This window comes from Streptopelia decaocto (genome assembly GCF_964273445.1).
Source record: "Streptopelia decaocto genome assembly, chromosome: 10".
Taxonomy (NCBI): Eukaryota; Metazoa; Chordata; class Aves; order Columbiformes; family Columbidae; genus Streptopelia; species Streptopelia decaocto.
The window spans coordinates 12,085,510-12,112,572 of NC_138665.1; the positions used below are offsets into that span (position 1 = coordinate 12,085,510).

Below are 27,063 nucleotides of genomic sequence, written 5' to 3' on the forward strand. Positions count from 1 at the left end.
GTTCAGATCTCAGGAAACACCATTACTAAAATTCTTGGCTTAAGTCTGTCGGCTGTGTCAAAGCTGGAATAGAAACAAGGTCTGAAGAGAAACTTTGTCCTTCAACTAAAAACATTTCAACTGAATATTCCCAAGATAAATATGCAGACCTGTTTTTTCTGTTTCTTTGCTTATTAAACCAGAATGGGAAATTCTAGGCCTAATTCTGTGCTTTTCTGCAAGCTATGCATTCATTTCTCTGTAAAATAGATCTAAATAGCTGCCATTCTTATGCAGCAAGATTCACTTGCAATGCAATTCCTATAGATCTAACAGCCACACAGGGCACACAATGTCACCCTTTAATCGTCCAGTTCAAACCACTTTCTTGCCCTCTTACCCACAACAATCAGAGAAGTATCACCAATACGGTCTGACTGATGACAAGCAGCACAAAGATTGCAATATATGGGCAAAACAAGACACACAACATACCTGTGCACTTCATGGAAAGGAAAATACAGAAAGTTAATTTTGCTTTTCCTTCTTTTCACAACCTCCCATCTTTGGTTTATTAAATGTATTACACACAGACAGCAAACTGTTGGGGGGGAAACTCTGAATTAACAGTCTGTCTTCTACTGGTAAAAGTTAATTTCCATTGCTAAGAAAATAACAGCTTTTGTTACTGCTTGGCTTTCATTCTGACAAGTGTCAAGCTCACAGAAAAAGGAGGTCTTTTATGGCTATAAAAATAGTGCTGGCACTATTATGTTACCATGCAGGATGACGGATGGATGAAGAAAGGGCACAGTGGACTGAGATAGCATGAAAAGAGCTTTTTTCCCCAACAAAGTTCTGTCATATATAAACATGATTTCTCCTGTTACTCCTATTGTTATATAAAAAACACCCTGAATTGAAGCTCAGCATATTTTGCAGTCTTATGGAGGAACAAGTCCCTCTGTGCATCTTTTATTACTTAACATGTGATGCAATTGTGTTTTGCAACATGAAGCTCACAATGAGCAAAGGAAGAATTTCAATGGCCTTTGGCTGCCTTATCAACAGCTTGTTTTCAGACTCTAGAAAAGTCTTTAACTTTTATCTCAGTGCTCAGAGCTGGGCAGTTATTTAAATGCAATTAATATAACCAACAGCTGATAAGGGAGCTGTCAAGGAGAGTTCAGTGTGTGCCTTGGAAAAAGGAAATGATCTAGCAGAATACTGTATTCTTTGCTGGCAGAGACTGGAAGAAATAAGGACATAAATAAAGCTGTCACTAAGAGTGCACTGACATATCCATCATCCCACACACTTACACAGCTGCCGGCGCTAGCATGTACAGTGAAAACACCACAGCCAGAATTGCCAAAAAGAATAACATATCAATAATATATAAAGCATAACAGTGTAAGGGACACGCTCAAGTATAAATAAATAGCCTTAACCCCAAAGCAGTAGCTATGAGGTAAAGAATGGAAATCCCATCGGAAGAGGACATGCTCATTAAGGAAAGTTTCCAAGAGTCTGTGGACTGAATAAATGTCACTCACACACACTGAGACCTGGACAAGGCTGAAGTACCAGGACTGCTGAAAGAGGCAGCTTCCAAAAGGCAGAAGAGATCCAAAAGTAGGTAATCTGGCTTTGGACACTTTAAGCAACAAAATCTTAAGCCACACAGCAGAGGAATCAAGCGACAGAGTTTCCTAGGAGACAGCTAATACAGAGCAGCACCATGAATGAGGGGAAGATGCTCTCACCTGCAAAGTTTTCACTCTTCCAGATTTGTTTTCCTGAGACAACGGGTCACCTGCCACATTTCCTGGTGCAGACTCAAAAATGAAGACGCTGTCATGGGACAAGGCTTTGTTCCCCATGCTTCCTTTGGGCCTGGGAAGGAAGGAAGAGTGGTCAATGCGCTGGGCACAGCTCTGCAACACCTCCCTGCACCACTTCGCCAGGGCCAGGGTAAGATGCATCTCATTTAACTTCAGATTTCTGTACGTTAGCTGTCTAAAACAGTCACTGCTGGCTCCTTTCATACTCAGAAGGGAGGAAGGAACACTTTGTAGGATGCTGCAAGCCCACTCCTTTTATTAGTGTTTGATGTAGGGCAAAGAAAGGTGACACGATTCCTTCATGCAGCTGCTCTCTCAGAAACAACTGCAGCCTGCCAAAGGAGTCAGTGTTCGTTACAAAAACTAGGACAATTTTACATATTGTCCCAGCAGTTTTTTCTGCTCAAATCTTTTTAACTGGAATAAGACTATTTGGGACCCAATCTTCCTCTGTGTAAGGTCTTTTATCCTTTTGATGATACAGTCAAGAAGTCATCCATGACACATGCTTTAACTTTGCCATTAAGGTTTTTCCATTTCCACTCAAAACTCGTGCCTCTCGGAAGATAAAGAGGCAGTGGCACACAATGCTCCCTTCACAGATGCCAAATCCCATTGACTCCCTACAGCCCCTCGACACGTGGGCACATCCCTTTGGCTGTTAAAAGCAGCATTTGGCACACATCGGGGATTGGTCTCTGGTTAGTATTCAGAAAAGTTAAATTCTAAAAAGATTACATGGTTAAAAAACAAAACAAAAAAAAAAAAAAGAAAACCAGTGCTTCTGCCTCAAGAACAAACAAACAGCAGCATTGTTCGAGGATTGGTTTTGATATTCTGCATGCCAGAAATTGCAAAGCTCAGGGCCCTGCTATAAACCCTTCACAAGCTGTATTTCCACTGGCTTTCAGGATCAGGTTTTCTGAAGGATTACGTTGTTCAGTCTCTCTAGGTACTTACAAAGCGTGCTTATGCCATGCGGGGGCTGGGCATGACAGCGTTTTCAAGTAGCACAAACATATCCTCTAATTTTTTTTTATAGTCCATCTATCTCTATTGCAAAGGGCAAAAACAGAGAGGTTTTACTCACTTCCTGAGCTCTGATCTTGCAAAACAGTTCATAATCACTGGAGGACTGTGCAGAGGTAAACAGCAATTGGAATTGAAGTACTTGGTTAAGGGCAAGAGAAAGAGTTTGCCCCCACACTGCCTCTGGAGCAGACAGCTGATGTTAAGCCAGATCCCTGCTATGTGCTGATGGGTTAACTCAGCTGCTGCTAAGCTTTTTGGACTGGGTTAGCTGAGTCACTCTAATTGCCCTTACCCCAGGGGACTGGCGGTGTGGTCACTTGCTCTGTTGCTGTTATGCTAACAAACAAAATAAAGAGATGATTGCTTCATTCCCAGATCATTTCCATGATGCAGTTGCATAAACACAACAGAGAGTGGGGGAACGTGGGGCAAGGAGGAACAAGCACCCATGAGAAAGCACCATCTAGAAGCTGTTCCACCAAAAGAAACACAGCGGCCAGGTCCACCAAATGCCTTATTTGATAATACAAAAAATTTGGGAGCGATGCCGATTTCAGCATGTCCCGCTCAAGTCACCTATTCATGCCCTGTGCCAGTGTCACACCTGTCCAATGTCCCTTCCAACAAACACTGCAAACCACAGGAAGTGGCTGGGGTTTTGTCACACGTTGTTAATCTGCAGCTCCACCACCCAAGGTTTAGGGTAATCCAAAGGGAGGCCTGGCTGAGTGGCCAATAGGGGAGTGTGAGGAGGACAGGATGCTGGAAAAAGACCAAATTATAGATTGCCAGATACTCATCCATGACACCCCTGGTAAGTGACACAGCCAGGTTCAGAGGGTTGTCCCACCCCAGATTCAGTCAGAGACTGCAGGGAAAGTGTTGCGTAGGCTGATGGCCTCCGGTTATCAATGAAGCAGCGTTAGCAGTGCAAGCTATCAACTTGTATTAACACTAGCTGAAAGAAGGACAAGTTTTTGAACTAACACTATTCAGGGATCTGAGAATTGTTCTGGATGCAACTTAAGGACACCCACATGCACAGCCCTTCATGGGCACCTGACACAAAACTACAGGCCTCCAGTTTTATTTATACCTAAATGGCTGTGTAAGAAAGTTGAAGCAGCAATGTCATACTGACAATACACCAAAAATACCTCTTTCCATTTACCCCAGCTATGACAGAGGGCACCGTTTATGCTAAAAAACAGCAACTCAACCTCACACATAATCTCTGTACTAGTGCTACTCAATCACCATCCTCTTGGAAAGTTGCTGCTGATCCGACCTTCCAGGACACCTTTCAAATACTAAAACAAATCAAAACAATCTGTGCTATCTGCAGTTTTAGACTAAGAGGCTGGATCACCGTTGCCCCTGGCTGTCCTCCCCCTCCTCTCCAGCCTGGCTCTTGAAGCACTAGCAAAGAAAGAGGAAATTCCTGGAATTCCTTCATCAGCATTAGGACTTGTTTTGCACACACTTGGACAGAGGTTGCTCCTAACTCATGCTTCCATCCTACCGCTGAGAGAGGTCCGCTTTTATTTACATGTTTCCTTCCCTGCCCGCTTACCCAGCCTCCTTCGGCGAATGAAGCGCAGTAGTGTCGAGCACAGAGATGCTGACATCGCTGCTGGACTGGCTCGGTTTTAAATTACTCTCTCCCCTGGGAGGTGGAGGTTCTTTCCTTTTCTTCTTGGCAAAGAAGTTCTTGAAAGTCTGAAATCTGGATTTTTTCTTCCCTGCAACATGAGAAAAATGAAAATTTATGGAACTTGGAGATGTTGGTTAGTTTAGAGAATGTTACCTCTTAAATTCTGGAGAAGTCCTCAAAGCTAGAGCAGTCCATTCAGTTTTAGTCAGCTCCTTTGTAAATAATTCAGTGCTGAAGTCCAGTGAAAGCTGAAGCTGCAGTTCTTACATTTGCTGCCCATAAAGCAACACTGGCTTTAAGCTGACAATAGTGGTGCCTACTTAGGTTCCCGTTATGGGGATCATGACAATCATACTTGACATATTTTCAATTAAAAAATTGATGTCTCTTATTGTTCGTTACTTAGCTCGGTTTAGTTCTCCTTTCTCTTCACTCGCCGCTGTAAGGAGACAACACCTGAAGGATGTTCAACATTTGGCAAAAAGATTGAGACTGGCAAAAGGATTTATAAACTCTAAACCCAAAGTATCTGTTTCCACATTAAACCACTGCCCCAAAATAAAATCAACACCTCCTCTAAGGACAATGGAGCAAACTTAAACTAAGACACTGCGCTGCAGGACTTGAAATCCTCAAACACAGCAGCTCTAAGAACAAAATTAGAAAACTTTTAATCTGATTTCAGATTTTCCATTGCCCAAATGAAAAGAAATACAAAAAGAACAAAATAAACCACACGAAATATCACTGATTTATTTCATTTTTAATAACCTAAGATACTTTACCATTCTTATTTATATTTTCTTTCAGCACACAAGTGCTGCATTTGGTCCCTTACATCGAGGGGTCAGTTTGGAGTGGTTTGGGGCAAACTGTTGTACTAAGACCCCCGTGATTGACTTAAATACACATGCAGAGCAATAACATCACTGCATATCTGGGCCAAATTCATTGTTCAATTAATACTTTATGGCAGTTGGCATAACAAATGCCCACATCTGGAGGATTCCTTCATAAGCAAGGCATTATTTCAACACAATTATTGTCTTCTCCCAGCAATGATTTAGTCAGCGATGTTCTGTCTCAACGTGTGCCCTGTACGTGTAGGAACTCTGCCAACCGGCCCGATCTGGGGTGAAGCTGTGCCACCACACAGCTGCACCGCACAGTGCACACTTTGAGAAGTAAACAATGATGCCGAGATCTACTCACCCCATCTGCTCCCCGCTCTCCAGAGCGGTGCCAGCACCATGCGTCAGGACATACAAGGACGCTGCTACACTGTCCGGCACGGGCTGGTGACACGGTTCCTACCCCTGTACAGAGCAGTAGCAGCCAGGGAAGAGCTGCACGTTGCTCTGCAAGAGACTTGGGCTGTCACTGACACCAACCCTTCCAAGCCACGTAGAGCAAAACTATCAGTGGAGCCTCACTCATCTGAATACTAATGGGATGTGGCGCTCCTATGGTGGGTTTGTCAGTGGAAGATCTTCTTCTCTCCCACTGCTGCTTATCAGGCAGGAAGTGAAGGAGACAGTCACAGAAAACATACAGGTTATACTGCCTGCCCCAGACCACAGAGCTGACCCCAAGGGTTTTGGATTTGTTAAGACATTCACAGTGCTCAATGGGTTTCATGCTGCGCCCATAGCAAGAACTGGTATGAGGAGACAGGTCACACAGTAACTGGAAGACCACAGCGCCTCTCAAATAAAACAAGCATGTTGAATGTCCCTTAGAGAATCTTTAGAAACACCTCCCTGTCACTACTGCCATTCATACCAGCAATTAGACAATGTACCTTGTATTGTACCAGGAAACTTGTCAAAGTTGAGTTGGTTTATTTTAGGTGAGCAAAAGAAAAGATTAAAAAGTTTCATGAAAGCAGTGCCCCAAAATTATCAAGTCAGCAATGTCTGCTAACGCAGTCCAGTGACTCTAAGAACAAAACAGCAGACTTTGCTACGTGCAGAGAGCTTTGCAACCTGAAGGCGGTATAAATGAGAAACAAAGACATTGTCATGCCCACTGACAGTGATATGGACGGAAAGAAAGCTTGATCCTAGTGCAAGTATTACCAATGAGCTTAATTAGATGCTTGTATTTCCAGAAAATCAGGGGAATCTGTGTGTGTGTGTGTGTGTGTGTGTGATGGTTTTTTGGTGTGTGTTTTGGGTTTTTGTAGTTTTGTTTGGTTGGTTTGGTTTTGTGGTTTTGGGTTTGTTGTTGCTGTTGTTTTTTTTTCTTAAGTGATCCTAAGGACACTTAAGAGAAACAGACATAAGTCCTACCACAAAGGATCACATTGCCAAGGTACCACTCCAAATACTCATTTAGATCAGAAGTGGTGCTACTTGCATAATGGAGCCCATGGAAAGGATTCGCAAATGCTGCCAATGAGTAAACCTCAGCTGGCGTGGGACAACACTTCGGTATCATTGTGCAAGGGTCTCCTCTGATACAGACACATCACTCACTTCAGTGCCCTCTCCAGCCTCTAATTTATTACTGATGTGCAGGGCACAGCCCCTCCAGCAATGATTCCCCTTCAGCCGCTTCAGATGACTAAGAAAACAGTAAGTTTCCCTGCAGTTCCAGAAAATGGGCACTTGCCATATTATTACACAAAATAAGATAAAAATCACCGCTAGACACTTAGTGCTGCATGCAGATGAAACCTGTGGGACTGCTGGATGTGAGAGCACTTGGGAATAGAGACACAGCTCAGAGAGACGGTGTTCAAATTCCTTTCCTGCTGCGAACGGTCGTGCACTGGTTCCACACACCAGTAAAAGGATGCCACATTTATTTTAAAGGTGTCTACTTTTCAGTGCACTATGAAGTAGCCCAACATATCTAAATTGGTAGAGTGCTCTATGATGCTTGAACTAATAATATGTAAAAGGATCTTATTACTTAAAATGGAAAAAATTCGCTGCATCACAAAAATCCAGTCAAAGCAAGGAGAGAAATTCCAAGCTTACACAAATATGCCTATTTGCCCTTTACCCACTGATGAATAATGACCCACGATTTCTGAATTCTTATGGCTGTCAATCTTCAATTTTATGGTCTTAAAAATAAAAGATTAAATGTAAAGGCTACTGCCCAAAAAAGCAAAAGCCTTCCCAAAACTCAGTTGCTTATGCTGTGATTTAGCCCGCTGTAACAGAAAAGGAGCGGGAGTAAGCACTTCTCTTTCTCTGTAAAGTTTGTTTCTTCTGTATTTTTTACTGTTTGTGTACCGCCTACTTCACTGTCTCTCCTGTGCACAGAGAGAATTAACACGTCTTTCTGCTCTTTGCATGGTTCTTGCCTATAACAAGATAGACGAAAAAAGATGCTTTTTACAGTGGCAAATTGAGACTGTAAAAAGCACAGGGAATATATATTTATCATATTTAAATTAAACAGTTAATTTGGGGATCTTCTATGCTCTCTGACTTCCTAAGGTGTGTTCAGGACACATTTTCCACTTTTTCCTCAAATCCAAGGACTAGATCCTTCCACCAATAAAAACACAGTAAAAAACCAACCAACCAACCAACCAAAGAAGAAACATGGGCAAGACTGTCAAAAAATACCATGATTCTAACTTCATTTAAAAATATCTGATATTGCCAGAAAGATTATTAAATCATGTAATTGTGTAAGGCTAGCATTGTGTGCAGACAGTCTTTGGACTGTGACCTGGTTATGGCCATCAAGAAGGAGCAGTACGCCCTGGAAGCCGTCTACTACTAGTCAGACAGTAAGGTAAACCTCAAGAAATTAATCTAATTGACTAGACTATGAAGGCTGGGCATTTTAGCCTCCTAGAGCCTTTACATCACAAGCCAACTGAAGCTATGAAAAGGGGAGGCAATCCTATATTACAGGGGCAGTAAAGATCCTGAGATGGCTTTACCAGGCTCCAGTCAAGTGTCTCTCAAATACTTCAGCAATACTGCAGCAGCCTTTACCTTCTTAAAATGTTGCTTCAGGTGGAGACAGAAATGTTCCTGGTGGGTTTAGAGCCAACACTTAAGACAGCAAATCACCTCCTGCCTTCCCTGTCACCTGGGTCAGAATTTGATCCATTTTCTGAATTGCATAGTGAATCCAAGCACAACATTTACATGTGTGGGTTTCACAGAAGTTCATCAACGTGCCATGGATACCACTGGACTATGTGATAAACTAGATAATAAATTTAATAAACCAGCCGCTGCTGAGCATCCATCATTACACTTTCTTCACCCCAATCTATCTGCCATGCAGAGTTCAACTGACAATCACTTTGCCACTTGCTTTTTTCTTCTAACAACATTCTGATGGTGGGAAATGTATTTCTAAAGGACAACACAAGACACACTTTGAAACACAAACGTGTAAGACAATTGTGAGACATTAGCCAAATAAAAGAAAAAAAGAAATCAAGTGATACGACAGCCACTTCTCCTGAAATGCCTCAGCCACGATGCTGTTCTTCATATTCACCTGTGTCCTTAATAGTCTGAACACTGGCAAAGGGGATTTCCTTTAATTACGACAATTCTTTGGCATAATTAACACATCTTCCTTTCTTGCCTATGATTCCATTCCTTCAAGGCTGTTTGCGTCAGCCCATGCCACTAGATTAAAGAATAAGTAACAAACAGTTGTCTGTGGCCAGAAGCAGAGGAAGAGGCTGCAGTGGGGGCACCGATCCAGCTCCCACAAACAGAGGCTGAAGGCTCCATCAGAGAAGGCACCACAATCAGCCCTTCAAGCTCTAACATCCCGGTTTTGAAAATCCAAGCCAGAATCAGAAAGGAATATCCTCTATCGGGTTACAACCCTCCAGTACTGCACAGCGAAAGATCCCTCCTATAATATTGCCAGTTGACAAAACCACTTTTTTTTTTTTTTTTACACTACAAAAAATAAAACCACACTGCAAAACAAGACACTACAGATCCCTCAACCCAAAGAAAACACTATTTGACTTCCAAATCAGCTATATACTCAGAGAACAGCTGCTTACCTGTGCATTCTTCAACTGTGTCTCCTGTTTCAGGTGACTGTGTGACCTCTGTTGGCCCCGTAGCCATGATGTAGTCACTGAAATAGAGATGAAAATCATCGGTTAAATTTTAGTCCATCTGCCCAGCATGAAGAAAGAACATGACTGGGTCCTTTCTGAAACCGCATACCTAAATGTTTATCACAAACACAGCTTGCACACTTTTTGGCACTTCAGCCACAGAACTTTTCCTCATTTTTCAGTAACGTTTCCCCAGCCAAAACTAACGAACCAGTCTAAATCCTTGCCAGTACCTCTCTCTTTTTAGGAAACCAGGATCAAAGTTTCCATTAATGAAAGGTGTCATTAAACTTGCTCAGCAAAGACTATCATGCTTCCCGGTCTCAGAATAATGAGCTTTTATGATTGCTTTTTGCTAGAGAGTGACAGCCCCATGCTACTGTAAAAAACATCTTAGGTAAGTGCTCTGCTGCCGAGGGTTCATGTGTTACCGTGTCCTCACAGCAGGGACCAGGCTAATCTGTCAGCATTGTTAAAATTAGTTAAGCATCAGCACTGAGGCATCATCCTCGGCTATGCTACATTTGTGGAAACCAATAGATCAAATTTATTTTGGACGCAGTGCAATCAGCTTTTAGCCACAAGCTTTGAAACCTTATCGCGAGCACGGCTATTGATCAACCAAATTAGTTGATGGCATCATCTTCCTCTCCGATGAAAACAAAAGTTCAGCCTAGTTTTAAGATCATTCAATGTTAACTGGCTCCACTTTATATTTTCCAAGACTCCTAAATGGGTGTCTGTCACAGACAAAGGAATTGAGCAGCAGACCGCACGAGTTACAGGACAAATGTCAAGTAACAATGGAAATGTGACAGTTTAGCAGGGTGGCTCATAAATACTGTCCTTTATTATGGGATATATCTAGGTGATACATTTACACAGTTAGCAGTTCCAGTACGCTGTGTCAGGACTTAAAGAGTAAGAAATCTTTACAAACAAATGAAAACAGGAAGGGAAATGCATTTGAAATAAAACATCAAGGAAGCATTCAACAAATTTACAAGGACAAACTGGCAAGTCCCCAAACACGAGCTTATTTCCACAGAATGTGAGTTGGCCTGACATTTGGCCGATTTAGACCCCTAACTTCTGCTTTACCCACCTTTAATAAATCCAAAGCAAGAGAAAATGCTGCTTTCAGATCCAGCTTTGTTTATATCAACTCTACATTTATTTAAATCACTCTATCATCTCAGCTGCTCGACCAAAATCCTTCCAGCCTTTGGCGATATTTTGACCATTGTGCTTACTACAACTGCAAGCATTTATTTCCAATATTTTATACAAGTAGAACTATAATTGCAAAGCTGTTCAGCTCCAAGGCAGTCTCTTCACAATCAAATAATCTCCTGCATTAATTCAATTTTATAGCTGAGTTCCCTGGGGCATATCGAGGTCAAGTGTCAATTGCATTGGTTGTTTGCAAACATGGCCCATTTAGGACCTAATGGTTTGGTGCCTTTGTATTCCTCATCACAGGATCATCTTTTTACAGTGAACTGGACAGTGACTTGAGGTGAGGGAAACCATCACAGGTTTTTCCAAGCCTTAAGTTAGCAAGCATTTAAATGACAAGGGAGAAAAAAAATATTTACAGCAAAGTGTAAGTTCCATCATTAAAAGCTTGATGACATACCTGAAGGCAAGTTAGCAATTAGACAATACACTTCAACCCGGTGGCAGTGAGCTGTACTTTACAGAGAACAGCTAGCAAACATTCAGAGCAACAGACCCTAGCCTGGGGATCAACGTCATGGAGAAAAAGAGGACAAACCCCCATCAATACCAATACATGTGAATGCACAGGCATTAACTGATCGAACCTTCGGACATGCACCACTTCCAGGCCTTAATGACAGCTGACAGATGCAGTGTCAGATGTGTCGATACCATGTCCGTTCGGTTCAATCAGCTGTACTAACCATGTGCACCCTGAGAGCTCTCTCAGAGCATTGCACCACTACAGACAAATTTTTAAATAAATACTGTATGCATATTGATTTTAGTGATCAAAATATCAGGTGAAATAAAGGGCCTTTTGGAGCAGTATTTCTGTACTCTTCAGGCTGGGAGATGCCAGCAGACAGCTGGGAGAAGGAGCCCGCAGGGGCACGAAGGAGACGGTCTCCTGGGTGGGGGAGACGTGGAGGCAGAGACAGACTGACAGCTCCGGCAGCCGACGCAGGAGAGCGGTCATGTCCCACCTACTGTTTGCTTCCCACTAGACGTGAAACACTGGGCACATTTCCCCAGTCTACACGTTTCTAATCATGTTCTTAACCCTCTCTCAAACAGCATTTGCAGTCCCTGCATACGCGCAGGCCTCCTGCTGCAGAGGGGCAGCACAAACAAGATGCTCGGTCTGCCAGTCACCTTGAAAGCCCCGGCCCTGGCCAGTGAGTTCACTGCAGCCATTCCTGTGTAAAGCCACGGAAAAGACTGAAAGTTTACTGAGAACAGCAAGGACTGAACACACAGTGTCCACCTCTCCTTGCACAGGGTGATAGGCTGCATTACTGCACCTATGGATTAATCAGTTACTTGCAAACAGTCAAGTGCCTTCCTGTATAGCTGCAATCACAATAATAAACCTGTCGATACCATACCCTATTTGCATTGCCAAAGTCTCAGGGTTTGCTTTACTCTCAAAGCAGGGAACCGCACCTAGCTAGCAATCATCACTGCCCTCACCTGGTTTGATGGTTTAGATCTAGGCTCCCTGCTATCCCATACAAAACTTACATTAATAACCCTATTGTGTTGCATTTGCTTGGATCTCTTCATTGAAGGAACTAATGAGTCTTAAGACAAAAAAGTATTTTGAAGGAGCAGGAGAAATATCCTTGTCTGCCTTTTACAAACTGGGGCAACTGGGCAGATACTTGGAGTGTTCTGTGGGAGGGCAGTGACAGGGCAAAAGAAATCAAGTCCCAGGGTGATGTTGTGACCGTTCCCTTTTCCCAGCTGAGTACATTGCTGAACATGTACATTATATGGGGGGGTGGGAAATGCTGCAAGAAGAAAAGACAATTCCCTTTCACTGCTTGGTTTGTGTATTTAAGGACTCCTGGGAAGCTAACATTGTACAGGACTCAAATTTCCTGCATTTAACAAAGGCCCAAGACAAACAGAAACACTTTCTGCTCGGCCTCACAAAAGGGACACAACCTCCTTGCTGTCTCTCCAGCAGAGAAGACTTGGAGACTGCACAGCAAGGCTCCTACCCCACCTTTAGTGTTTCTTCAGCTTCAGCCCCATGTTTCTGTATCAGCATTCCAGAAGGCCTTAAGACAGAGAGATCAAAGGAGATGCTGAACCCTGAACAGCCTCTTTCCTAATAAATAAATGTTTGAGGAAATAAAGACTCAAGAATATAAGGCACTGCATTCAGTTAGCATCTTCATTGCCTATAGAAGACAGACAATGGCAAGCAGCCAAGAGAAATAAGTGAAATTTTTGCCTGGAGCTTTTAAAGACAAATTTCCTTCAGGCTACACAAATAATTTGAAATCAAGCCTATGCTCCAGATTTTGGGACGCACACTTTGCCCAGCAAGATGGAAATGCAGGTCCTCCCCTCCCCCAGAATACAATTCAAGCTACTGCAGGACCTCAGAGAAAGCCCCTCCATTTCTGCTGAGCACCAGCTTTCACAAAAACACAGAATGAAGGATGGCTTCATATCCAGATTACATTTTGCAGCAAAACGTGAGTGACAGGTTAAATTTCTACTCTGTCTTCTTAAAGCATATTGGAGGACTTTGTTCTGACGCGATGTGGTTTATTGCTTTCCTCTCTGAGAGCCCTACAAGCAAATTATCAATGAACTAGTTAATCCAATGACAGTAAATGAAGTTTACCCTCTACAATTCCACAGAACAGGATTTTCGGAGTCAATCACAAAGCAATAGCAGAGCCAGCAAGATTTCTATTCAATTTTCACGTCCCTTGAGCATATCAGAAACCCAACCAACACAGCTCCTTTGCTCTCCATGAGTTGAGCAAACTGCACTTCAAGGTCCCCATTCAGGGAACAAGCTGAATGGTGTGAGATCCCACAAACAACTCTGCTGAAACAGGGCACGACCCAACCCGACAGCAGGAACTGAGGTCTGACCTTGCCCAGCTGATCCCATTGTACTCTTGTACAGTGCAGTGTTAGGAGGATGAAATTCCCAGGTTTATTGCCAGCCCCTAGTTGGAATGTCCCTTGCCAGACTGTGACTGTTTTAGGTAAGAGAATAGCACAGACAGCAGTTTACTTTAGGACTCCTGCCACTGCCTCCACTGATAATGGTGAGGGGAGGACTCCACAAAGTTAATTAATATTGGTCTTGTAATTTTTCATGGAAGGAGGGGGAGTTTAAGAAAGTTTAAAGTCCTTTTCCAAGGATCATAAATCATACAGCAATAGTAGCCCTCAGGAAGTCTGGATAAGCAACTAGATAATATCAACAAAATACTCTCCCAGGATCAAGTAGGAGGTCATAATTCCCCAGAGCAACAGACAACATCCAGCTCCTAACTTTGACAAGGTACGCAGAGCAAACAACCATTCACATAGAGATCTATTCACAGCTACCACACTTTGCATTCAGACAACACCCCCTCACCGCCCTCTGTCCCCACACCTTGACCTCCCCAAGAGGCTTCCCAGAAGACAGGTCCCGGTGTGCTGAACTCTTTTTACCTAAATCTGCTTTGAGAAGTCTCAGTCTGACAGTGATTCTGAAGAATTTCTGCTATTCAGCAGTGCCTGAAGCATTATGTGCCGCCCTCCTAGTGAGAGTGTGTGTAACACTAATGGAAAGCAGCTGGTGGGCTGAGGCTGACTTAAAAAAAAGTACCAGGAGGAAATGCCTTTCATACAGTCACACAGGCTCTGTCTGTAATTGTGTGAGAAGCCAAAAGGATAAGAAGGGGGAAGGGCAAACGAGACAAAAACATTTATAAGCTACTACAGAAACTAGTGGAAATGCACAGTGTTGCCAGCCTGGGAACTGAGAGAGTAAATGCCTCTGTCCCCTGCCCTGGCTGTGCCATTTGCTCAATCGCCGCAGAACGGTGTCCCTGCTGGTGGGGACAGCACTGCAGCACACACAGACCTGTGTCACCTCCAACCTGAGGCCGGTACCAGCAGCACTTGTTGGTACTCAGCTCAAAAGGCGAAACTGAAGCTCGAGTTCCGCAGCTTCACAACACTTGGCACCCACGCCAGAGAGATGAACCTGTTCTGGACATGCCACTTCAAGCTGCCCTCATACACCTAATTACCCTGCAGTGCTCATTAGCATGACCTTGTCTTGTTGCTGTCAACATGAGGATCTCCACTGCAAGTTTGCATCTGCTCAGATAATAGAGCAAATACCTACCTGTTTGCCAAAAGCTGAGTAAAATGTTTCTGAATAGCCCACCCGTGTAATAATCTATCACCTAGTTTTTCCAGTGCATTTTCTGGTCTGCACCAATCAGAAGAAATGTGTCAGAACTTTGCTCAAATCAAGACTGGCACCAAAATAGTCATGACCTAAGCACACACAAGAGTTCAGCCAATATTTTGGATCCAGACTGCCTCTGTTTTAAAGGAATGTACATTAATTGACCCAGTTGAACTGCACCATTTGGCATTAACATAGGAATAAGTCAGTGCTTTTCCCATGTAGTAATTCTTTTTCTTTATACTACCACACTGAGGAAATGTCAGGAAACAGCTGGAATGAGGATCTTCTTCCACTCTTCCTAAAAAGAAGTAAAAGAAGCAGCAAAATCATCCAGCAACTGTGCTAAGCAGCTTGAACATTGCCAGCAGCAGGAGACACACTCAGAGCTACTTGACACGGATGAATTTGGAGCAGTTAGGAAGGAGGGAGACCAGGCATTTAAAAATCAACAGGGATGGAACCCAAGGCTGCCTTTGCCAATTGGGGAGCTACACCCAGTAAGCATTACTGCCTTTGGAAATAGTTTCAAGAGCAAAGCAACAGGAAATGTCAAGCCACTATCACTAAACAGCAGACATGCCTCATGCTACCAGAGTCAAGATGTCAGAGTGTCAAATATGGGAATAAAAGTAAAGCTTACTGTATCTGCCTTTTCATGTGGCAAATTCCATAAATATGCATAATCCTCCACCCCAGGCCTGAGTGATGGGCCTATTCAGCCACTGTTTTCTAGCTTTCACCCCCTCTCCAAACTTCTAGTTCATTTTGTTCCACCTGTGATCTCCCAGCATAAAGTTGCATGACTGATATCTGACCTGTGGTGTGCAGAGCCCTGGGAGCCCACAGGCGGCTCTGTGGGGACCAGCAAAAGGACTTTACCATCAGCTGGCTTCAACATGCACTACAGGAGCTTGAAAAACCGCGTGTCTGAGAAAACTCCATGGAAATTGCCAATATCTGCAGACTGTGAAGGTGACAACTATTAGTTTAGACATTAAAATCTTTGAGACAGAGCTCATCTTTTAAACATCTCCTAGCAGATGGAGACTACTGAGCTAGGACTTGGGAGAGCTGGCTGATTTTCCTGGCTCTGTCACTGGGTAACAGGGAAAATTGCTGGATTGCTGACAGTAGCCAAGTTACTTATTGTGCAGCCTTGGGATTCTTTACCTGTAGCATCGAGATGGTCACAGGGAACACCTGGAAAGCTTAATGAGCCCTATGAAGGAGCAAAGCACCAACCTCTGCTAAGGGAGACCAGTACGCTGGAGTCGTACCGAGTGACACTGCTATCAAGGGCTACCACTACAGAAAAGACAAATAACAGAGCCCATAACATTTCACAAGAGTAGCCTGCATATCTGCCATGCCCCCGTATTTGAGTCTCACACTGATTTCCAAGGTCTTATTTTCCCAAAATGTGAAAAATCATTACATCCTGGGGCCAAATGAAGTGTCTGGAGACATTTTTACCAAATTAAGCTGCCTGAATATTGGAGGGGAAATGAGGCTGAAACAATAGCAAACTGAACGCCAGAACTGAAACATGGGACTTCAAGCTATTTCTAAAGCTTTCCTTTTTTAAGGTTTTTCCAAAACAGTCACTTATTCTTCAATTTGTATGTTAAAGAGCAGCTCAAGGATGGGGGAAAAAAAAATCTTCAGGTAGATCAAACTTTCCAGGATGTATTTCTTCCAAGAGGAGTTAATATAGATATTTAATGCCCAGGAATCCAAAGTGCACTGAAAAGAAAGGAGAAGCAAAGAGAAATTTCCAGGGCTAACTGTGTTACAAATTTTCACTCTGAAGATCAAACTGTCATAAAAACAGCCAGCCATCTTTTGGCCATAAGAGAGCAAATAAAATGCAGGCTTTGTGGTCTCAGAAGCTGCCTTTGGCAGGGAGCTCAGGAAATCTCTCTTCTTGTGAAGTCCCAAAACTTACTCGGGGCAACGACTACTGCCTGTGCACACACAAAAATAACAGCAGGGCCAGCTCCCTCCTGTGCCGAAACACACTGTGTCCGGCTGGCTAAACCCCCTGAGCTCCCACTGCCCATGAGCGTTTCTGGAATCCAGAGCCCGTTTTGGCTGCCGATCGAGGGAGGCCTGGGGCAGCCCCCACACTTGCAGAAGGAGCAATTCGGGAGCTGTGTGGGGAGTCCGGGGGTCCCTCTTCTTGTGCTCTACAGGAAATCTCCTGCTGTCCCTGCTCTTCTGGCTGCTCTCTCTCTTAGGCAGCTTCTAAGTACCCTTGGTCTGGAAGCACATGGAGAACTGAGAGCCAAGGGAGATCATACATGTGCTTAAAGCAGCCCCTGAGGCATTTCTGTCCCAAGGGCATCTGCTGACTTTTCTCTTTAGTATGAGTAACCGCTAAAAAGGGATCTTACTTCTCTGGGATTCCATCCACAAATACCTCTCTAAAATAGGATCATCTAAAATAAGATTATCTGAGCTAATGCTGTTTTGCACCAATGGACTAACAAGCTGTATTCAACTGTGTTTTGAAGAAGGCGGCACAGTAGCATCAGGGAGCAGAGAGGGTGCGTGACAGTAGGAAAAAAGGACACAAGATGGGATACTGACAAGTAGGTAGCTGGGAGAGGGGGAAGGAATCAGATGGGGACAGACATTCTGTAAGATCTTCACAGGCCAAGGCTCCAAGAAAGGAACCAATAATACGACTTGTATTTTTTTGAAGGAAAGCAATGAAAATTCAACTTCTGGAACATTCTCTTCACTAAACTGAGATGATGGAAAGCAGTTTGACTGCGAGAGCGAACCAACAAACAATCCCTCTGTACCTCTGTCATATCTGTATTTTCCCACATACACAGATAGCTTGATGATTCACATGATGCCTGCATCAATTCTGAGCTAGAGTGTTCAAATGCATCCCATTTATATCCGAACTACTGTGTGGATCAGAACTGCGTTGTTAGATGAGTGATACTTACAAGCCTGGCAAAAGTGCAGTTACATATTTCTGAGAATGAATAAGCATAAATGAATTCATAATGAATAAAAGTCAAACATTTGGTTCCCTAATTAGCACCAGATCCTTGAAACTCAGAGGCCAAAAGAAACAACCACCACAAAAATTTGAAGCTGGAATGCTGCCTTAGCTCTGGCTGGATGGTTAAAAAGCAAAATCAGGCAGCTCGGTCTGCACAGCCAAGTTACACGGCTCCGACCACGAGTGCTACAACCCCCTCCAGCAGTCACAGAGACACCAGCATGGTGACAGGGTACGACAGCCCACAGAATGAATCAATACCTGTGCACATATACAAGTGCAGCAGCACGCACTGTTGTAACGATACAGTTAAAAAATGAATAATGGCGTGTGTGGCCCCCATCTCAGCTTCTTCGTGTACATCGTGTTGGAAATGTTCAGCTGTTAGCACAACCCTGACTGTTGATGCGGTGACAAACAGTGACAGCTCAGCATCTGCAAGCAAAATCAGACAGGATATTAACTGACTTGTTTGTTTGTTTGTTTAAACAGTGACTCCCACAATGAAGCCTCGGAGGGCCACCTGCTATCTTGATACAAATAATTACTAATAATAGAACAAGATACAAAGATAAATAAATAAATAAATAAATAAATAAATAAATAAATAAATCTGCAGTTAGTATTTGCTGTATCCAAAATACTGCTTAAAACTCCTTGATCCATAACAGTTTTACCAACCTTGAAACTACAACAGTTTTAATGCGGAACTATAAACTTGGATTATATTACAGTGGAGCACCTTGTGCTCAACTGTTTTCTTACAGCAGCAACCCCTAAGAGAAATGGGGGAAGGAAGGAGAGGGGAATCAACCCTGCAATCACCTTGGGGATTTTTCCTGTCTCCCCACAGACTTATCTCAGATTTTCCCAAGGTTGGCTGGTAATCAGCTCTAGCTGCCCTACACCAGCTCAGGTAGGTTATCTACTGGAAGTACAGCTTAGACCTACCACATTTTTATCTTGCATGTCTATAGCCACATTCCATCTTCTAAAGCCAATTATAGGCCTTCATATCACAGCTATTAAATTTTCTAGACCTCTGTACGAGGAGGAATGATAAATTAATCTCTCCAGTTGGCTGTAAGGGTACAAAGCTAGACACTGAGCAGTTTTTTGTGTAAGAAGACATCATAAGGCAAAACTATGACAAGATGTTTTCACGGCTTGGCCTGGCAAAATAATGCAGACAAAAACTCTGACAGCCAAATGGTGTGGAAGAGTGAGAATCACATTCAGCAGATTGTCCCAAACCAAGAAGCTTCAGCTCCAGTGCAAGAAAAGCAGGACAGGCAGCATTAGAGGTGCACGTCTCTCAAATACTCAGCACGTCGGAGATAAGGAGAGGGCTGTTCTGCTGAAACCAAACAAACAGGGATGCCTGCTTGGAATTCCTCTGCCTGCAGCCAGCACACACTGCACCGCTGCGGCTGCTGAAACAAGCACCATCCAGAGAGAAGCACCAACAGAACGAGGAGGACTGGGACATGTGGGGTGACTCACTGGTGTATTAAGCCAGAACTGAACTTCTTGCACAGAGATGAGTCAAATGGAATGAATCAACAAAGACAAATAGTTGATCTTTTTGTTAATAATACAGCACCACTGTGCTATAATAACTGTGCTCAACTGCCTGCAGTGCCCTGGCTCTGCAACCTCCTGACTGCTTTTGCTCACCCTCTCTACTATTCTTGAGTAAGAAAACAGGACTTAAGCCTGCACATATTTAATACCAGGCATAATACTGAACAATCCCTGTGGGCTGGAGACAAAAAGCTCACAAATGTCCAAATACTCTGTATAACTGTCATGTACAGGAACATGCTCATCGGCTGTGTATTGAAAGATTCCCCCAACAGAATCACGATGCTCAGGGAGTCCTTTCACCTCAGCTCACTCACTGTGCCTTGGCCCCAGCGGGGACAGCTCTGCACCTCCCACACAAGCACATCCCATCTCCTGCTCAATGCTTTGCCTCTTGCCACCTCCCATAAGCTGTTTCTCAAAACCCAGTATTGTCACCCCTGTGTGGATCCAGGAATTGCCTCTGCACTGGTGAACTTGCTTTGCTGGGCAGGAACCACCTTTTGTCCTCAAATGTTTTCATCTCAAAAAAAAACCCAAACAAACAAATGGAAAAACAGTTACTGTTTCTTGCCCTGGATAGGAAATATTGTGTCAAAGTGGTGTACAATAAAGACAGGTAAACAAACATATTTCAGGATATCAAAGTGTTGAAGGGAAGGATTTTATCTCACCAGAATTCACCACACACACAGACAGACCCCCCAGCTCCCCACGGGACCGCAGCACCAGCTCTGCCCCAGCTCCCAGCACTGACTCCAAGGCCACTCAGCCCTCAACAGCTGCCAGCCCCACCGAGCCCAGGGACAGGACAGGGACAGCCAGGGAACCAGCATGTCACTTCAAACAGCCCGTGAGTCCCGGAGAGATGCTCCATGTCTAAAACTGCGCCGAAGAGCACAGCACCACGTCCTGCGGACAGGCACCAAACACAGCTACTGAGACCCGCAGCGATGACGTGCCTCCGAAACAGAGAGAGGCCACAGGAGGCAAATGAGCTGCTGACAGAAAAGAGCCAAGAGTTTTAAACTGCCCCATTCCCCACAGTGCCAAGTTGCTACTTCAGTAGCAGTTGGTGGAGCTTTAAACCACTTCCAATTCACTTGCTGGTGTCCAAGCTGAAACACCATCTGCTCGCTGGGGATGGGGAACCAAAGGCTCTAAGGATCCCACACAGATATAAACGCTGTAGAAAGTATATTATGCACTAGTGACGAAGGGACTTCTGGCATTCCTCCCACTGTCCCCTGAGACCCTCTCCAACAGACGGCGTGGGGCGATGGTGCGGGAGGCAGTGAACAGACATCTCCGCTGGTTGTCCATCAGGCGGACAGCGCTACACCGTCTTTGCAATAATCCCAGTAAACACCAAACTCCCTTCCTGACACTCATCTGAACAGGCAACAACACAAGCTACAGCAACAGAGTAACAGCACCTAATCCAGAAAACACATTTTACTCCATTTCATGGTCATAACATCATTTTACATTCACAATTACTTTCATCTCAAGCAACCTAAAAATATATTCAAAATTATACTGATGCATCCCTTGATCAACTTGCTTTACCCAAATGCTGAACTTGTTTGCAGGATAAAAGTGTACATCAGCAGTTTTTTACAATTTCGGACTACAAGAAAATAATACAATATCCCACTGGAAGTGCAGAGCACGGTATAGCAGAAAACATTCAAATTGAAATACGTCTATAATTCTGGGATTGCTTGTGAAAGGCATCATGAAATCCTGAGTGACCGCATTAAGTACAGACCAGTTAAATACATTTCCTTATAGGCTGTTATAGAAACCAGTTCTGAGCTGGCATGCACAGCCTTCAGCCAAATATTTTATATAGCGTCTAACACACTATATTTGTCTTTGGAAACCGGCAGTTTGCGTTGACCATCAGTGAACCTGACTATTCAAGCAACCACATTTTCAGCTCATAACTATGCATTTGGCCAGTACCAAAAACTGAGAGACATATGAAAGGATTCCTCCACAAGCTTTAGAAAACTTCATCATATCTGTCCAGATATTTTTTCAGACACTATACTAGGAGTAAGCACAATGAAAATTTGCAACAAGGATGACAAGCAACCAACTTGCTGGAAGAACAATTTAAGATTATTCAGGTTGCAGATGCTGTTTAAAGAGAAATATGAGAGCAAATCTACAACTTCTATTTCATTGGAATAGCAGCCAAGATTGTGGCTGTGATGAAGAATTACCTGGATTAAGGCTTTGGGCTTTTTTTTTTTTTTTAATGTGACATCTCATAAAAGAACATTAATAAAGCACAGGGACAGGACTCTCCACACAAAGATCACATTCAGCCATACATTTCCACAATGTACCAAGGCAGAGGCTTTGCTTCCCCTTGCAAAATGTAGGGGAGTGAGGGTACCTGTGCCACCAGCACCACACAGCACAGCACCGCACAGCACCGCACCGCACCGCACAGCCCAGCCCAGCACAGCACAGCCCAGCACAGCCCAGCACAGCCCAGCACAGCTCAGCACAGCTCAGCACAGCTCAGCACAGCACCGCACAGCCCAGCCCAGCCCAGCCACCCAAAGCAGCTGCTCCAACAGCCCAGGTGCTTCAGCTGGTCCCAGCAGCTCAAAGCCCTGGACGGGCCCCTTTCCCAGCATCAGGGGCAGGTTTCATGGCCTGCACTGAGCTCTGTGCTAGTCTGGTTAAATCCCTGCTGGTACCCAAGCCAATTGTTTAAAACATAAGTGATTTCATTCCAAAATAGCCTTCATTCAGAAAGCAAACTGACTCCTACAGGTCAGAGGACCACGTGCAGGTTTGGGGAAGCCTTTCCCATGAGCCGTTTGTTCAGAAAGACAAACTCTTCAGGGCAAACTCCAAACAAATATCATCCAAAATTAATCTCAGGCTAAAAGCATCACTGTTACTGCAATCGGTGCCTTAGACTCATTTTAATGGCCAATAATCACAGCCAAAGCAGCAAAGTAATAACAGTTGCGCTAGTCCACCTGGGAACACATCACAGGGCTGAAATAACAGGTTGAGGCACATAACCTGTATATATATCAGGTGTAGAGACCTAACTGAAGAGTAACAAGAAAGAAGAATTTGTTGAAGAAAAAAAACCCCACAGTTCCTCACAAATCAGGCGGAGATCCACCAGGAAAGAAGAGATCGTATGCCACATGAGGGAAGCTCCATCTGCCCAGCATTCAGAGCCTCAGACATCCCAATTGGTTTTAACTGCATCAGATGCTGGAGGATTTGGGGGAAAAACAGCTTGGCATAAATCAAACAATATACACTGATTTTTCTTGTCAATTCAAGCACCAATCCTCCTACCTTCATCAGGACTCACTCTGAGCCCTTTTGCTAGTTCTGATCACATCCTCCCCCTTTCTCTAAGGCAGTCTTGCTTTCCAAGGACTTAGATCCATCTCATAGACACTGTTGCAAATTGCAAAAGAGGAGATGAGTCAATATGGGTTGGAAATGCTAACTGAGATCCAAGAGGAGATGTGTGCCTTTGAAAATGCACATTTCCACCAGAATAATGCCAGATAAACTTGGTATGAGGGATACAACCCTGGAGGAGAGGGAAAAGGAGAAAAAGTGAATTCCCAGCTTCACTTTTTAACTGTACTTTTCCTCCTGTCCTAAGCAGTACTTACCCATACATTTAACTATCCTCATTCGCATCTTAAGCCTCAAGATACAACTTTGCTTGCCTTTCACTGTCCATTTTCACTTTCTGTAATCCCATACTGTATGCAAGAATAGAGCCCTCTACAGTCTGCTGATGCAAAACATCATCAAACAGCACTGCTCAGGTTTTGCAGCAGAAATTTTGTTCCATTCTTTAGCAGGGAAAATGTCAAAGAAAAAAACAGAATGTATTGTCACAGTGGTTTAAAGCACAAATATTATACTAACATACATCATTGCATTCTGTTCTCCCTTTATAGTCTGCTCCAACAGAATACATCAGTGAAGCAATACAAAATATTTATTTTAAATGCAACCAAATCTCTTACCAGGGAGCAATTACAGAAATCAATCTCAGGTTGCTCATACAAAAATTAAGCACACCAAGTTCTCATAGAGCATTTACTGCCAAATTTCTAGCTGAACATTTTTTAAAAGCCAATGCGCATTTCTTTATTTCCCATTTTTATGTGATAATATATAAACAAAACAGCTAATCAATAAGGAAGAGGACATTTTTCTTCTTGCTATAATTAGACGGGAAAAGGTTCTTAATTCCTTTTTCAATATTTCATGTTTATACCTCTGAAGGAAAAAAAATATGACCAATTTTCACCACGTTGGTATTTCAGCCAGAACTGATTTTTTGCACTTTTGTACTCAGAATGGTACTTTGGTCTCAAGGCACCAGCATTTTGGTCAGTGCTGCTGCTGAAACACAACAAAGACAGGATTTCCAAGTGCCCACCAGCCTCAGCTCGCTTTGGAAGGTGGAGGGGAGGGCTCAGCATGGCACTTACTTTTTACTTTTCAGGCAACCGTAGAATCCAGCCATGGTCCTTCCCGGGAGGCGTGTGTGCATTTATTCCATCCTTGCGTGCAGATGCCAGCACAAAGAATTCAGCAGCTTCGCGTCCCGCTCTCCGAGTGCCCACACACGCGCACAAGAAAGCCAGCGTGCCGATGCAATTACTTGCCAGATAAAGTTCCTGATCTGAGGCCCTCAGACTCTGCTGAACGGGGTCCAAGGAGGGCTGTGCCTGCTCCGTACATGGTTATGAATTGTTAACTCCCCCTTTTCCTGCCTCCTTCCAGCTCTTGGTTAAGCACAGCATCCTAAGTGTAAAATACCATATGGCATTTGATTCTGCCTCCCCGTGGGACTAATGAGAGGCTTGGTTGTAATTAGGATGTGAAGAAGCCCTGAGGAGACTAATTGTTATTGTTATTTTTTAGACACAGAAAGGCTACAGGAAGTACTTGCAACATCTTTGAAATAATGACTAAAAACTGTAATAATTCTCCAGTACATAAGGGGTGCATGGGACCTTCCAGAACAGGCATTATCCCACCTCGATGTAAATCACAATCTATTCTAACAAGCTACTCTGCACATTAACAGAAAAGAAAACAAAACAACAAAACTGCAATATCGCAAGGTCAGGCAAAAAGCTCTGGAGTTTAAGTAGTCAGCGTGCTGTATGAGAAGAATACTGTCTGGTGATGCCCTCTGACGATACACGCAACAGTCGCCACTCGCCAGCACAACCAAGGAGACCCTCACTGTGTGCGGAAGGAGGAAAGCGGGTCTGGTTTAATACTGGGGAACATAAACCTCAAACGGCTTCATTCCCAGGGCTGACCCAAGCCCTGGGGACAACAAAGCTGCACACATTTCCGACGCTACACTACATTGCATTAAATTCATACGGCAATGAATCTGCATCACGGCTGTTAATGACCTCTGCTGAGGTGAAAGCAGAGAGGTGAGGCAAGACACTCCTTGGGCTGCCTGTGCAGAGCTGGGAGCACCACAGCCAGTAACAAGGTGTTAGCTGGTGCCTGGAGCTGCATGTTTGGTAAGAATCGCAGCTCTTGATTAAAAAAAACACATACATATTTAAATGCAGTAGGTTCATAACTCTTATTTGTATTTCTCAGCTAGTATATAATATTTGAATGCTGGCAAGAGAGTATTATGTGAGTATTTCTATATGAGTTCCTCTTAAAGGTGTTGAGTAGCGAGATCAGATTTAAGTTGGAGCAGTTCTTCTGGAATACTTGAGAAAAAATGTTTTCTTTTAACACCTTTCCTGTAAGAGAGACATGAAGTTTGAGAAACGCATCTCTGTGAGGAGCCCCATAACTGATCAACTACAGCAGCTTCATAACGGGGCAGAACTTTGAAATCTGTGAACAGACAACTCCGTTTCTCTATTTTCTACCAAGCCCGCTACACAAAGGAAAGCCGTGACACAAATAATAAATGGCAGCAAGTGCAAGGGCCATCACAAACAGGAACCAAATCATACTCCAGTCCAGTTTCCCACTTAGCAGGAAAGAAAGCCTCTACGAGCTGCCAACTTCAATGCCATCCACAGAAGAACCGCAAATCAAACCTGATCTCAAGCAGATACACTTTCTCTCTCTTGGGAAAAGACAAAGAAGCAAAAATACAGTAATGCTAGCTCAAGTTTTACCCAAATGGGTTTCGCTGTTGTCCTGAATTACTGCATTTGTCACAATGACTTTGCGCTGAACTTCTAATGGTAACAGCAAAAGGCCGGCTAGAAAGCATCAGTCTCCACCTGTCAGAAAAAGCCCATAGGAAAAAAAAATCAAGACTCTGGTTATTGGGTAACAACCACCGAGAAGGAATTCCTGGAGATTACTGGAGAAACCTTCTGACTGGCTTAACGTACAAAACCTTGGATGCAGGATTGCATCTGAAATCCGCCTGGCATTTAGTTCAGAAAATGCTGCCAACAGAAACATTTCTAGTAAGAAATGAAGCAGACCTCATGAGAAATTCACATTTGTATTTAAAAGCAAGAAAGATCAAATGGCCTTTCAGTGGGAAGGCCCAACCCCTAAAGCCAATGGAAGGGTGAAATCCTGATGGCTTTCGAAGAATTTCGTCACTTTAACTGGTGTAGAATACAGCCCACGATCTGCAAAAGATCAGATTTTTTGCTAACATGAAGCAGATTCCCTGTCTCCTAAGCTCCCCAAGTGTTTTGCTTTCATAATATGTTTCCTTTCATTATTCTTTTTTTTTTCATGTATTTTTGTCTTGAAGTTACTTACTTGAACATGCAGGTTTTCATCGGTTGGTTTTCATTCAGGTCATAGTCCTGTTCCCAAGAACCAGCAGTTTAGCAACACACATTGCACCACCTAGAACCCCCCCTTACTTTCCAAGAAGCACAGGCTAGTAAACAGTCATTAAAAATAATTACCCCATCGGAAGATTTAATCCTTTTGGATTCTTTATCTTTGTACCAGTCTCCAAGCCACTTTATGGCAGCATTTACTACGCTCTGCTCGGCCTCTATCGCTAGCACAGCTCCAAATGGCTGCACGCTGAGCTTCACGGGGACAGATCTGAAATCCCAGACGTTGATAGACATCACTGGCTCTGAATCCACAGGTAAATCAGTGCCAGTAAGTGGGTAGGTGCGGTACCCCAGGTCTCACAGCCAAACAGTCGCTGAGCTACATTAGCTCTTCACCTGTCAAGTGCTAAAGCAAATGGGCTGCTCTGCTGACAGTTAATTAAAGCTGTTTTCAGCTTGGAAAGCAGATGAACACAAACAACCACACAATACAGACTTTGGCAAAGTAAAGATGGTTCTTTAAAGACGGGGAAGACAGCAAGTTTAGACACCTGGAAGCTGAATCAGATCTGGGTTTCCTCTAAAGTTTGTGGCTTGGCTTTATTGAAATAACCCAGTCTGGGCT

The 27,063-nt window shown here is 43.6% G+C and overlaps 1 protein-coding gene across 4 annotated transcripts in view; it reads right to left on the reverse strand.

The window, feature by feature from the left end:
• The window catches only part of KIAA1210, a 55,309-nt gene that overhangs the window by 17,818 nt on the left and 10,428 nt on the right, over positions 1-27,063 (reverse strand). Inside the window, exons 1-4 of one of the 4 annotated variants that reach the window (XM_082062099.1) lie at positions 24,123-24,257; positions 9,515-9,591; positions 4,429-4,597; positions 1,746-1,875 (exon numbers count right to left, since the gene is read on the reverse strand). In XM_082062099.1, coding sequence (XP_081918225.1) covers positions 1,746-1,875; positions 4,429-4,597; positions 9,515-9,591; positions 24,123-24,184 — 438 coding nt within the window. In that variant the 5' untranslated portion in view covers positions 24,185-24,257. The other 3 variants (XM_082062100.1, XM_082062101.1, XM_082062102.1) reach the window with 3 other exon arrangements.